Source organism: Solanum tuberosum, unplaced genomic scaffold, assembly GCF_000226075.1.
Source record: "Solanum tuberosum cultivar DM 1-3 516 R44 unplaced genomic scaffold, SolTub_3.0 scf00130, whole genome shotgun sequence".
NCBI lineage: Eukaryota > Viridiplantae > Streptophyta > Magnoliopsida > Solanales > Solanaceae > Solanum > Solanum tuberosum.
In genome coordinates this window covers 1,308,211-1,322,478 of record NW_006239060.1, presented here as the reverse complement: position 1 = coordinate 1,322,478, position 14,268 = coordinate 1,308,211, and the positions used below count along the sequence as shown (strand labels likewise).

The following is a 14,268-nucleotide window of genomic DNA, read 5'->3' as shown; positions in this document are numbered from 1 at the left end:
TTATTAAAAAAATTAAACCTAAGAGAATTATTTCAAGATCAATCTTTTGAAACTATAATATATGTACACATATATATCTAAACATATGATTATTAATAAGTAAAAAAACCTATAAAAAAAAGACATGTACTACACATGTTACACCCAAAAGAACTCTTCGCTTATTTCCACGTGTTCTCTATTCTGAAATAGAAAACATACCCTTAGATAATGCTACGTGTCGGATATGTTTATCCAATATTGAATCAACGACGAATTTATGTATTCTTCCTTGCACTCACTTATACCATAGTGAGTGCATTTCAATTTAGAATGTGGTTTTATAATTGTTTCTTCATTATATTTGAATTCAAAAGCATTTATCAAGATTAGAATTGTTTCTTTCATTATATATATGTTAGCTTTATTATATAGGATAGGCTGAATAAATAATTAATTTTAGATATTAATAATCAAATATTTATCAAATTTGTTATGTATGTGCATGATATGTACACAATTTTATCAAGAAATCTACGATGCAAAGAGAGCTCAATCTTCGTAATTCAACAAATATTTATGTTATTTTGTTTTTTCCTTAGATGATACAACGATGTCAAAGGCAGATGAATACTTTATTTAACATAAGGTGTGGTTAAACCAAAATGCTTCTTATGATTAGAAATCTTGAACTATAAGAGCATAACACGAGATATGTGTCAAACACACATGATGAGTCAAATCACCTATTGTTCACCAAGTTTCGAATTGTGCAGCAAAATTAGCAATGCAAATACTCTTATTATTACCAAAATTGTTTGCTCTACAAAAGGCCTGCACCAGTCAATACTAAGCAAATACTCACTTGAAGCAGAGACAAATAACATGACAAATACTTAGCTTTAAGGGCTGTGCAAAGGGTAAATTGCTTTACTATTTTGCCTTACCAATAATGATGATGAATTCCCAACATCTCTAAATGGTGGCCTTTTTGGTACTCTTGATTCTTTGCTGCAAGAATAATGTTCTTTTCTTCTCTCGACAGGAGAAACTTCTCGTTTACAACTCATGTCATTGGCTCCACGATTTTCCTTCAGACGATGCATAAACATGCGTTTTTCCTTCTCTAGTTGTTTCCCTAGAGATACAGGAGGCAAATCTTTCGTTGAAATCACTTCAACACCTCTTTGTTTTTGCAACTTCTGATTGGCATTTTCTTCTTTCAACCGACAAACCAATATGCGTTTTTCCTTCTCAATTTGCTTGGCTAATGACAGCAGAGGTGAATTCGGGGTAGATGTTACCTCCCTCTGATCATGTGCTGTTGATTTCTTTGTTCTTGATTTTTCTAGCTCGTCTTTCGCTGCAGTTAACTCATACTGCATATCCTTTGCCTTGGTTTCAAATGCTTGTGCTTTGTCTTTCCATTCTTCCACCTACAAAAGCCAAGTAAATGAGATACTTTTCAAGAAATAATATAGTGAACTGTTTCAAATCAAGACTTTTTTCTTCAACATGTCATTGGAAATAAAGAACCAGATTCTTACGGAAGACTGTAAAGATTGGATTTCATGAGCAAAGTCTAGGGCTCGGTTTTCCCAAAAATCGCGAGAAGCCTGAAGTTCTTCCATCTCCCCTCTGACTTGCTGCAGCATTTCCTGCATTTGTGACCATTGCTCAGTTTCAGCTCTTACTTGTTCTACGATCCTTCGCACTATAACCTTGCAACGCCCTGAGCATTTGTTCTCCTCGAGTGGCATCATGTCCTGTTTGTATGAAACATGGGTGAAAAAACTGCTTCTTCAGTTCAAAACTAGCAATAAAACTCTATAACAAAATGAAGACAAGTATACCATATTGAAAATGCAATGATTCTTGAGATGTTATGCAAAATACTCTCTTTTAGGATTGATTTCACATATGATCATCGAACTACAGGTCTATTACAACAAAGCCATAAAACTAAGTTCAATAACTACGATAGAACACATCGTCTATCTCTATACTCAATAAAATGAAAGTCACTAGAAATATCAATTCAACCCTGACATTACAAGCAAGTTGCCGTGTAAATAAAAATTGCCAAACAACTACAATTAACAACATAACATTTCCAGGTTCCTCTCTATTTTCTAATATAGGATTGATTTCTCAGATGGTCACTCAACTAATAGTTATTATCTCAAAAAGTCGCCTCTCTTCTTGATTTAAATTTTCTTCAACAAAGAAAAAGTGACTAGCTGAGATAATAACTATTACCAGTTGAGTAGCTACTACTCGTATTTTGATGATTTGTGGTGCTTGTTTGGTAATTTTATCTTTATGTTAAACAAACTTTGAAATAACTCTAGGGTCTTAATTAGTAGTATCAAAATCTTACTACAAGACACCACAAGAAATACTCTCTCCTTTCAGGCACCTCTTTAATATCAACTTTTCATGTAGCATGTTCAAGACCACAAGATTAAAGGGCATTTAGATATATTCGACACAAAGAATTCTTTACTTTCTTAAACTTCGTGTCAAGTCAAAACATGACAAACAATTTGAAACAGATGTAGTAAACACAATAAGTTCATTATTGTAAGTGTAGTACATGATTTTAAATTAATATAGAGGTACAGACAGAGAAGTACAATTATTATATGTATAAAAACATTTTATCTGTTCTGACTTTACCTGAGATGGTTGTTGTCTTGTAGAGAAAGATGATGTAGGGTCTGTAATAGAGTCGATTCTCTTGGAAGTTGAAGCTGAACTGGCAACTGAACTGTTTGCTGTGCTTGAAAGTATTGCCCCATATTCTTCCTCCATTCTATCTAACATACCCTTTGATAGTCCTTCCATTTTTTCCCTCAACAACTCCACCTGCAAAACATTTTTTACAAATTTTGTAAGCAGAGCCTTGACGTAAGTGGTAAAATTATTGTCATGTGATCAGGAGGTCGAGAGTTCAAGCTATAGAAACAGGCTCTTGCAAAAATGCATGATAAAATTACATACGATAGAATCTTGTGGTTGGACTCTTCTCTGGACCCCTCGCATAACGAAAACTTAATGCATCAAACTGTCTTTTTTTCATTTTTCAAAATCAAAACTACAAGTAGTCAAGATTACTTGAATTTTGTGAATATAAATTGAAAATATGTATAAAGTACTAAAGTTGAATTATTTTTAAAAACACCACCACCCCTGTTGTCTTTTTTCAAATTTTTTATTACAGTATGTTTTTTAAATAGTCCACGTGGAGTTACCAGATACCCTTATTTCCAAGGTGAAATTTTCAAGTGATAGCAGGTTCTCAAATAGTTCATTCTCAATCATAATTAACTAATGCACACAACATCCAAAAGTAAAACCAATTATCTTATTCTTTTCTCAACAAAAAGTCTATATAGTATTAAATAAGCCTATAGTAATTACTTAGTTGATAAACATGCATAAATGGCTTACTTTATAGCCTCTATCAAGATTACAACTTCTTCTTTTTTTTTTAATCGTGGAAGTAGATACTAGTGCTTACATTAGGTATGCCTACATCACACCCCTTGAGTGCAACCCTTCCCCGAACTCTGTTAACGCGGGATGTTTTGTGCATCGACTATCCTTTTTTTTTACAACTATATATAACAAGATATCTAGTGAAATTCTATAAGTGGTGTCTGAGTAAGGTGAATGTATGCAACCTTACCCCTAACTTATAAGGATAGAGAGGTTGTTTTCGATAGACTATCGACTCAAGTAAAGAATACCAATAGCAACAATAATCAATAGAAAAAATGAAAAAGCCAGAACTTACATCAGTAGAAGTATTATTCTTGGTTTCTTTGTCAATTTCATTTGTTGATTCAGCTAGTTGTTGTAATTCCTTGAGAGCTTTTTCATCTGTTAAACCTCCAAGCTTCTCTAGCCTTTTCTGTAAATGACATGCTTTTTTATCAAAGTTACTACAATGTCTCACTTCGACATCTTTATTTTTACAACTTTTCTTTAACTCTTCAAGTTTTTCTGCTAAATCTTCAATCTCTTCTTCCAATACTGCATTCACATTCTTCCCTTCAAAAATCTTCTTTTTCCCCTGCAAAATCAAGTAACAAAAAGTTTTAACATTGAACTTTCACCAAAGTAAGAAAAAATTACAAAAAATAAAAAAAAATCAAGGACTTCTAAATTTCACTTTTAATATTCTATTATTTTTCAAGTTAAAAAATAGAGTAAAAAGCAAAGAACATAGAGGGAAAAAAAAAAACTATTTTCATATGTATAAAAGAGAAAATTTGAACAGTGGTGGCATTTATTGGACAGTGGGATTGCATGAAAAAACTGAAAACCTGTTTTTCTGTTCTTTCTACATTTGATAATTAAGTTTTATACATTAATAGTATAAACAGAATTATTACAAATAATTATAGATAAATATTCATAATAAGTGAATTCAGTTTGGTATTTTCAATAACAACAATAACATACAGGTATAATCTCACAAAACTTATTCGTACCTCGTACAAATAGAGAGGATAAATCCCCGGCCTAAAATAAAGCATCTCCAAACATTTTGAAAATATAGAAATGACAGCAGTAACAATAACCGAAGAGCAATACACAACATACATAATGTGATAATCGAAGCACAAAAAGCACAGATAATAATCAAAATCGAAGAACAAGAAACTACGAGAAGAGTGTTGATATACTCACAGCAATGAGAGTGTGAACAGCTGATCTAAGAGTCTTCTCCATCTGAAGCCTATTCCTTTCCAATTTCTTCAAAGCAAATTGTCTTTCCATCCTTAAGAAATTACACTCTGCCCTTAACATCTCTGCTTGAAACCTCCATTTCTCCTCCTCCCTGCCACCACAAAACATAAACAATATTTCTATATCAAAGATCAATTTTTCACATTTAAAAGGATACTTTCCTTCATAAAAAAGAAAAAAACAAATTTGCATTTATTCAAGAAAGATTTGTCAGCCCCACTTTTTAGAAAACTGTAAAAATTCCAACTTTATGTTAAAATATCAAACTTGGTTCATAAAAATTGTAATATAATTTCCATGAGAATAAAGGGTTTTCTTGAAAAACAAATTTAACATTAATTCAAGCAAAAAAAATTCAGTCCCACTTTTTAGGAAACTGTAAAAATCATAATTATAAGCTACATTTTTCTTCTTCTTAAAATTGGGGACAGAGGAAATTACAAAGTGAAAAATCGAACCCTTACCGATACAGGTAGTCAATCAACTGAGTTACTAAGATTCATTAAAAAAAATTGATTTAACAAACCTGTCTCCGGCATCACCACCGCCATTGACAGCACCTTCTTGTTCTTGTTCTTCTACTCTTTCTCTCCTCTGAGCCGAATAAGAAGACGAAGAAGAAGTTGAAGTGTTGAGAAGAACAATGGGATTAATAGAGGAAGAACTTCCATGAAAGTGTCTTTCTTGATCAAATAAACTTTCTAATCTCCCTTTGTAATAGTCACATTTCTTCTCCATTGGGTAAAGTTGTTTCTTTTTCGTATTTCTGGTGGTTTTCCGGCGAGTTCTCCGGGGAAAATGGAGGATTTTTGGGCTCGGTGGTGGTGGTGGCGTTGGGTGCCATTTGGGTTTTCTTGTTATTGTTGATGACATTTTCTCTATTTTGATTTTGATTGTGTGTGATTTTCTCTATCTCTATCTTTTTGCAGTATTTGTTTTGGTGCAACAAATTTGAATTTAACGGGTAGACTATAATCACTAGAGAGCCTAGAAGAAGTGAATATATTTAAAATTTATATATAGAGTGTGAGTGGTGTTGGAAAATGACATTATTACCCTTATGTTTCATGAACTCATACTTATCCGTATTTTTATACTTAGACCTTTGTTGACTTTAAAAAAAATTAAAGATATAATTTAAATCATTTTTTTTTAATTATTATCTTTTGGTGAAATCATAAATATAACTTTACAAGTAATACAATTTATTTCTAGAAAATTTCAAACTTCATTAAAGGAAATGATAATTATGAAAAAAAATTCAAACATTCATCTTAAACTTTGAATAATGAAAAAAATCCTAATAATTCAGTTATATGAAATATAGGGAGTACTTAATAGGGATCTAATTTACTAAGTAAATTATTTTTATTAAATATATTTTTGAAAGTTTAAATTTAGATATTATTAATATTTTATGCAGTTATTTAATAATAAGAATAATAATGAAAGAAAATAATAAATTTCTCTTAATTTATTAAAATAGATAAGTAAAAATGACAAATTTGTTAATATTATTAGTATGACAATCAAGTAAGAAGGAACAGAGGGAGTAATTTATATTCATACTAGGATAAATAAATTATTTTTATATTATCAATTTAATTTTACCCATTATAGTAGGTAGCTTGGCTTATGTGTGATTCTTGTAGTTATTATTCACTTTTCTATTTCATTTTACGTGATAGTGAACAGTTTTTTCTTTAACTGTATTTTTTTTTCTAATATTACTTAAATATTTTTAATTATTATGTATATTGTCTTATAGTTTTTGCATAGTATTTAAATAAATAACTTTTTGTTCTAAGAATTTATATCTTAATTTACAATCAAAATCAAATGTTTTAATCCTCGTACTTCAAACTTTTTTTTTCATAAATTGAAATATAGTGAGCAGATGATATCGAAGTACAAAAGTACTTGTCATTAATAATGTATAAACATAACGAATAATTTTAAGTTACTAATTTCATTTATTACAAAGGATAATATGTAATTTTATTTTAGTTTATCCAACAATATAAAATCAATTTACATAGTGATTTTGCAAAGAATCTAACACATTTATATTGTTTACCTTCAAATTATCAAAGGCGTGCAACCTTGTGAAGGTGAGAACAAAAAGAAATACTATAAGATAAAATAATTTTGAAATGGAAGTGAGGATTTTAGTTTAAATTCCAATTGGTACCTCTACATGTTTTTTGGGAAATTCAAGAATCTTTAAATTTAGTGAGTTAATGTACTTTTACTTTATGTTACCCTTCACAGACTGTTCTTTCGCTATATGACCAAACCTGATGCCACTGATCTTGTGTCTCAATTGGTCCCCTTAACCAACCTATGAGGTTCTATTCATCACTTATAATGAATTCTTTGGATTAATGAAACCTAAATCTATAATGATTAGCAAATGACAAACATATATGAAGTTGCCAACATGCCATATACATAAACTTCCAATTTATCCCGTTGTTTTCATATTACTTGACATTTATTGACTTGACAAATATTTTATTAAGGGTTCCAAACCTAGCCCGTTGATTTTTGCTGAAGAAGTGCTAATGGTATCATTGAAAATGATAACATCTTACCATGCTTCGAGATCGTGCCCAGCACTCTCCTACTTTCTCTTTGATAACGATTTATTGACTTGACAAATATTTTATTACTTTAAAACTCTAACTTTGATTGTTAGTACTTTATGGTGTAATCTAATATTATGGGTAATATGAGAGAGAGAAAAATAAGAATCTCTGTGAAAATTTTATAACCGACATATATAGGACTAATAATTATAAGTTGTGACATTATTCTTTATCTTTCAAGTTATAACAATAATTTTTTTTGCAGATTTTAACATTTTAGTAAAATAAAAAAAATGATTTAAAATAACAGTAAAAATTAATTAGTATGAAAAATAAATAAGGTAAAAACGGATATATTAGTAGTAAATAATTTGAATTCATTAATGATAATTAATATGTGGCATTAAAATAGGAGATTCATAAAAAAGAAGAAGGAATATTTGTTTTTCTTGTTTAACTCAAAGCAGTTAAAATTCGTTCAAAACATATTTCTTTTCTTTTTTTTCGAACGTTTCTCTCTGTTCTCAATTTTTTCTCTAGTTAGTCGTCACTCTCATCTTATTCATATTCGTTTTTATTCAATAATCATCATTTTCTTGTAATGGACGGCTTCTTATCAGTATTAATAAAGCATGGTGGTAGATGAGATCCTTCAGGTTAGTATTCTTTGCGATATTTTATTTGTATTGGTATACTAACCAAACGTAAAAAATAAAATAAAATAAAGAACAGTGATACTGGAGAAATATATTCAGATTTTGTTTGTGTATAATAATAAAGTATGGCGTTTTTGGAATGAACATTTATTTTTTGAAATTACATCAAATTTGTTTGAAAATGGTATAGATTTTGGTATGAACATTCATTTTTTTTTGTATGTTTTTGGTTTAAAAAATTTACATAAAATTTATTTGAAATTGGTATACTAGTTATACCATGTTGGTACGATTTTGACATTATATTGGAATGAATTTTGTGTACTCATTATCTAATAAATGACAATTAATAGTTAAAATTAGTATTAATTTGATATTATATTGACATGATTCTTAAGTGAAAAAGTGACAACTTATGTGATGAAATAGTTATAATTTTAGCATGAAATGTGTATGAAAATTGTGCATAAATTTTTTATACTGATTTCATATTTTTTGTTGTGTATAATAATTTTAATTATGACGTTTTTTTTAAATGTATAATGTTTTATTTTGGTATGAACATTGAATTTGTTCATTATTTGTCTGACCCATTTTTTATTTGATGTGTGACAGTAAAAAGGGAACATGAATCAAGGTAAAATTCCTAAAAATGGGTAAGAGATAATTATGATTGATTCTTTATTTATATCATCTAATAATAAAAATATAATCATAAAATTTTAATTATTTAATAAAGTGGAATTAAATTAGTTTATAAAAAAAAAGTGATCTGTTATAATCCGTAATTAAAATGTTATAAGGAATAATATTTTAAAAGTAGATTTAAAATCTATAATATTGCCCCTTAAATATATATGTGGGGTGATTTTTCCTAACTGAAATACTTTGATGGAAAAAATGGATAATATGATAACATTATATATATATCTTTAATTTGAAATAATAAAATTTAAATTACTTCTTTAAGTTCTTAAATTTTATATCTGATCAAATTAAAACACATTATGATAAAAAAATATACTTAGTATAATGTATATTGTCTAGCACAAACTGATAATGAAAATTGTTGGTGTATTTGAAATGACAATATATTTATTATTATTACTATGTTGAGTTGTTGACTTGTAGTATTTTTTATGTTGGTTTTAAATATGTCAAAAATATTAAAAAATAAATTGAATATGATTAAAACTTTTAGTTAAAATTAAGTGTTTTGATCCTCAATTTTTTTTTGTTTCCTTTGTGTTGATGGTTAAATGAATTGGCCTCTTGCCTAACCATATGATTATTTATTTCAAACAGAATTAAACTGTTCAATAACTGATTTAATTTATGGAAGGTTCTTTTTTGTGAAAAAACAAATCAAAGTTGCAATTGGCAGATCTTCACCGCAGTTGACATATAAAAAAAGAGTTTCTTTTTCAATAATAAAATAATAATAATACTCCATAATAATAAAAAGACATTGATGCCTCACGAAGGAAATTAAATACAAGTAGTTAATTTATTTTTATTTTTTAAAAAAAGGAGCCAAAGTCCAAGAAAAAGCAGAACAAAATCACACGTTTCAAGATGTTGTGTCCTCTGCTTCTCAGCGTGACTCTAATTATTTATTACTCTATACTTTCATTTTTGCTTTATTTTACATTTTTCAAACAAAGTCTGATACGTATTTTGAGATTTGATTAAATTCAAATTCGAATATGGTTAAAATCTATTTAACATATAGTTTTTCAAATGCTTAACCTGAAATATCTAATTCCGAATAACCCATGATAATTCAGGTGGATCTTTCATTTTACTTATTTTATATTTCTCAAACGATATCTAAGATTTGACTAAATTTGAATCAGTGCATTATTGTATTGTTAAAACCTATTTCTGGATGCACTTTCAACCAATTTTTTTTCATTTTCTATTGCTCGAACATAAAACATTTGATCAAAGTTGGAGAGATTTCAATCATTCCACAACAATTTATGTTGATCTTTCATTTTGCTTATATTAATATATGAGACTACAATATTTGATACGTATATTGAGATTTGATTAAATTTGAATTCGTGCATTGTTAAAATTGATTTCTGGAGGCACTTTCAACATAATTTTTTTTCATTTCCAAATATTCGAACCTAAAATATTTAATTAAAGCTGAAGAGATTCCGATCATTCCACGATAATCCAGGTTGATCTTTAAGAAGCAAAATGAAATTTTGAAATGGAGTAATATGAGTCTACGACCTTTAAGAAATTTTAAAAATAAATAAATTAATTTGGTCCGTGCCGTTTAAGCTGTGTATATATGTTATGGTAGTCAATGGGTAAATTAAATGCGCTAGGTTATTGTGTCTCCATTTGTTTTCCTTTAAAAAATTTATAATTCTCTAATCATTTTTGGAATAATGCATAAATATGACAATATAATATATATTTTTTTCAAAAATAACTTATATCCTTGGATAGTATTTATATTGCATAAATGTGAACAACATATTATTAATTGGTTTCACTTAATAATTACTTATAATTATATTTTAAAGGACAGATAATGCAAATAATATTTTTGATGTATTACACTACATCAAAAATAATTTTTAATGACAATAGTTTAAGTGCCATTAAATATTTTTTTAGTGACAATTATCACTTTATGTAAATGTCTCTAATTAAAGTCTATAGCGACATTAGATTCAATAATAATTATGTGATATCAGTAAGAGTTTTAGCATTCTTAGCATTGAGATAATATCTTTTTGCTATATAATCTGTGAACCATTACTTTTAAAATTACTTATATGTCTATAATAATTTATATTTTGAAATATTACATATACACAGACATATGTTAATAAAAATATATGTATTGACTGATATTAGGAATTCAAAATTAATATAGTCAAAATATTAGGTTGAATTGTTTGACATAAAAAGGAGATTGAACAAAAAATAAATATAGTATTTTTTTTGTCACTTTGTCATTTATTGCGTATTTGTTAAGAAATGCAAGTGCATGAAAACAGCACAAAAAAAGGCTCAACCATTTAATTCTTTATTACTTTACACTTTGCATGCATGCATTTATATGTGCTGTGATTCTCTTGTTTTTCACATTTATTTTGGTAAAACCCAACATTTTCTAGAAAATTGAAATAAAAATTCTTTGTAGGGACTATATGTTTAATATATTGGTTTCTTTATATTATCACCAAAGACTAATAGCTCTTTTATTATCGAGAATATGACTATAGATATGAGAATATAAAGGTTGAGAATTTTTACTTTTTTAGTAGTAGAGTATATCCTATAGATATGAGAATATAAAGGTTGAGAATTTTTACTTTTTTAGTAGTAGAGTATATCCTATAGATATGAGAATATAAAGGTTGAGAATTTTTACTTTTTTAGTAGTAGAGTGGGGTTCTAATATGTAACACTTATTTATCCTTTTATCAGTACTATTGTTATGTCAACATTATTTTATTTTGTAATTTTATTAATTGTTAAATATTAACGTTGTTTGTTTACTTTGGGTATCTTTATATTTTACTAGTAGCACTTTTTAAAAAATATTTTTATCATGACTTTTTTGTTTGTATTTACTTGAAAAAATTATTGTTAAAATAATTTTTTAAGTAGAAGATTTATTGAAAATAACTTTTTTATCTCACAAAAAGTACACATCCATCCTTCCGAAACCTCAATTATATGATTATATTGATTATATTGCTATATTTCTTACTTTTGTTGCTTTTGCTTTAAATTAAACATAAGGAAGCATGATGAGCAACTTGTAGATCTTGATAAACAGTAACTAATTTGACTATTTTCAAATATGTAAACTTTGTTTTTTTAAATTTAAAATTTTTATTCCACAGATATTCTACAAGCTATAAACTATTACTACAAGCTATAAACTATTAATGTAACGTGGATTAAAAAAATAATATTGAACGAACTAAAAACAATATCATGTAATATTTTGTTGATTGAAATTTAATAGGATGATTATTGGAGTGATATAGTCAAAGTTGAGCGACTTTCTTATTATAAATAAAACGACTTTAATAAATAATTCTCAACAATTGAGTGACCACGTGAGCAATGAACTCAAGCTTTTTATAAGTAAATAAAATAATAATAAGTAAATTTATAGTCCCCTTTAAAATAGCGTTACCGTCTATTTTCATCTTTCAAATTTGAAGTTAAATTTCTTAATGTACAACATGACAGTATAATTTTCCTACTGTATTTTTTGTCAAATCCAAATGGAAAACATTGAGTGCAATCCAATGTTGGAATCTTACGTACAAGTTTAATATATAGTTTATACATAAATTAGCACATTAAAAATGTACCTTACAATATGAAAATAAATTAATTAGTACCCTGTATTCGAGAATTTGAATTTAAATACTGTTAATTAATCCAAGTTAATTTTAAGTTATTGACTTATTCACGATTTTACCGTTATGAGGATTTTTACATTATAATTATAACAATTAGGAAAAATCTACATTTGATTTGGTGATGAACCACAAGTTCCAATAATTACGTAATCTAAACAATGTTAATTTAATTACTCTCGAATTGACCGTTTGAAGTACTTAATTAATTTTCTAATCTTCTGAATTTTTAATCTTTAAAACTGTAATAGTTGAATATTCATAAACAAACTATTAAAAGTCAATGTTGATGTTAAAAGAGAGTACAAAATACAAATGATTAGCTAGAAATGAAGAACTTGTTTTGTCCTATACACTGGACATTATAATTTGTTTGTATTTTGAAATTCCAAAAATAATACTCAAAAAGTTCAAAATCTTCACCTAATACTGGAAGTTTTCTATTTAAACTCTAGTACACATTTTAATATGCTACTTTTCATATTACAAATTTTATAAATGACCATAGTCAGCTATAATTAAAGGGCACTTCTTTGTTTTTTTATTAAAAAAAATTGATAAATATTTTTATTTCCAAATTTTTAAAAGCTGAGACAATTTTTTTAAGGAAAAATTATCAAACTAGTCAAAATTTCTAACATAATTAATAAAAACATCTACGCTTTAACTAATTGTTAAAAATGCCACTATGTTATTATTTTAGCAAATATAATGTATTCTAATATATTTAATTTACTATCCTTTTATTTCTCAAATCAAACCCACATTTACCTAGTTTGACTCCACAACCCAGTTAAAAGTAAAAAGAAAACATTTTTTTCCCTCTAGGTTTTTACCCTAGATCTCTCTCCTATCTCTCTATTGTCATCACCTATACTTTGTTTAAGAAATTTCTTCGAAATTAATCTACTTTTTAAAGAAATTTCATAAGGCATTGGTGATATTTGTGAAAGATTTTAGCCCACTGATACATGTAAATACATTGCCATCCAGTATCTTTTGAGATTTCACTTTATTATTTTTATTTTTTATTTTTCGCGATAGTTAATTTTTTGTGATTTTTTCTTTTCATATTGGAGATATAGTAGTAATCTACATTAACATTCATAAATCATATATTTTTTATTTTATATATGTTCATATATCATAATTTCGAAATTTGGCTTTCACGGTTTTAGGTTTGGGAAAGCATATGATTTTCACTATAATTCTGAGGCAAAGAGAATAATATATAAGAGGTATCCCAAATAATTTTCAATTTTTTGGTGATATACCCTCGTTTGATTTATGTATTACCCAAGGATTGCTCGAAAATGTAGGCTCTGCGGCTTAAATGGCGCAAGAGAGTAGTTCAAAAAAAAAAATAGTTAGGGGCGTTGAAGATGTTGATCAACAAGTTGAAGATCAACATGATGAACAACAACTTTCCGATCATAAAAGCGATGTAGAGGTATTTAATCATGTTTCACAAAAGTATTTGAAAATATTTTGAATGTTCGGCAATTTGTAGTTAAATTTGTGTTTGCATGTTTAATTTGTTTTTGATGGAGCTATAAGTTGAATGTACATAAACAACTTTGTATTTTGTATTATATTTGTATCTAACACATAATTGTATTCATAATCGACTTGCATAATGTGTATCTTATTTGTTTCCCTTCGACACAAGATTTATATTTTTTGAGAAATTATATTTATTTTTTTATGGTTATAGTCACCCCCAAGAGATTTGCAATATGAATTTTGTATTTTATTATATCCTTGCATAATTTAAAGAATTTATGTTTTTAGCTACATTATACATCCCGGGTTAGTGATGAAGAAGATTGTATTCTATTAGCTCCACTATGTATCCCAAATTAGTTGTATCCAAAATAAGAA

At 27.5% G+C, this 14,268-nt stretch overlaps 1 protein-coding gene across 1 annotated transcript; it reads right to left on the bottom strand.

The window, feature by feature from the left end:
* Window positions 1–805: 805 nt before the first annotated feature.
* LOC102579974 (calponin homology domain-containing protein DDB_G0272472) lies at window positions 806–5,710 on the bottom strand. Its single transcript, XM_015310591.1, has 6 exons — window positions 5,264–5,710; window positions 4,678–4,828; window positions 3,779–4,057; window positions 2,659–2,847; window positions 1,527–1,745; window positions 806–1,415 (listed from the first exon to the last, which is right to left on the bottom strand). The coding sequence occupies exons 1-6, from the start codon at window positions 5,608–5,610 to the stop codon at window positions 882–884; spliced, it is 1,719 nt and encodes a 572-aa protein (XP_015166077.1). The 5' UTR covers window positions 5,611–5,710; the 3' UTR covers window positions 806–881.
* Window positions 5,711–14,268: the final 8,558 nt, after the last annotated feature.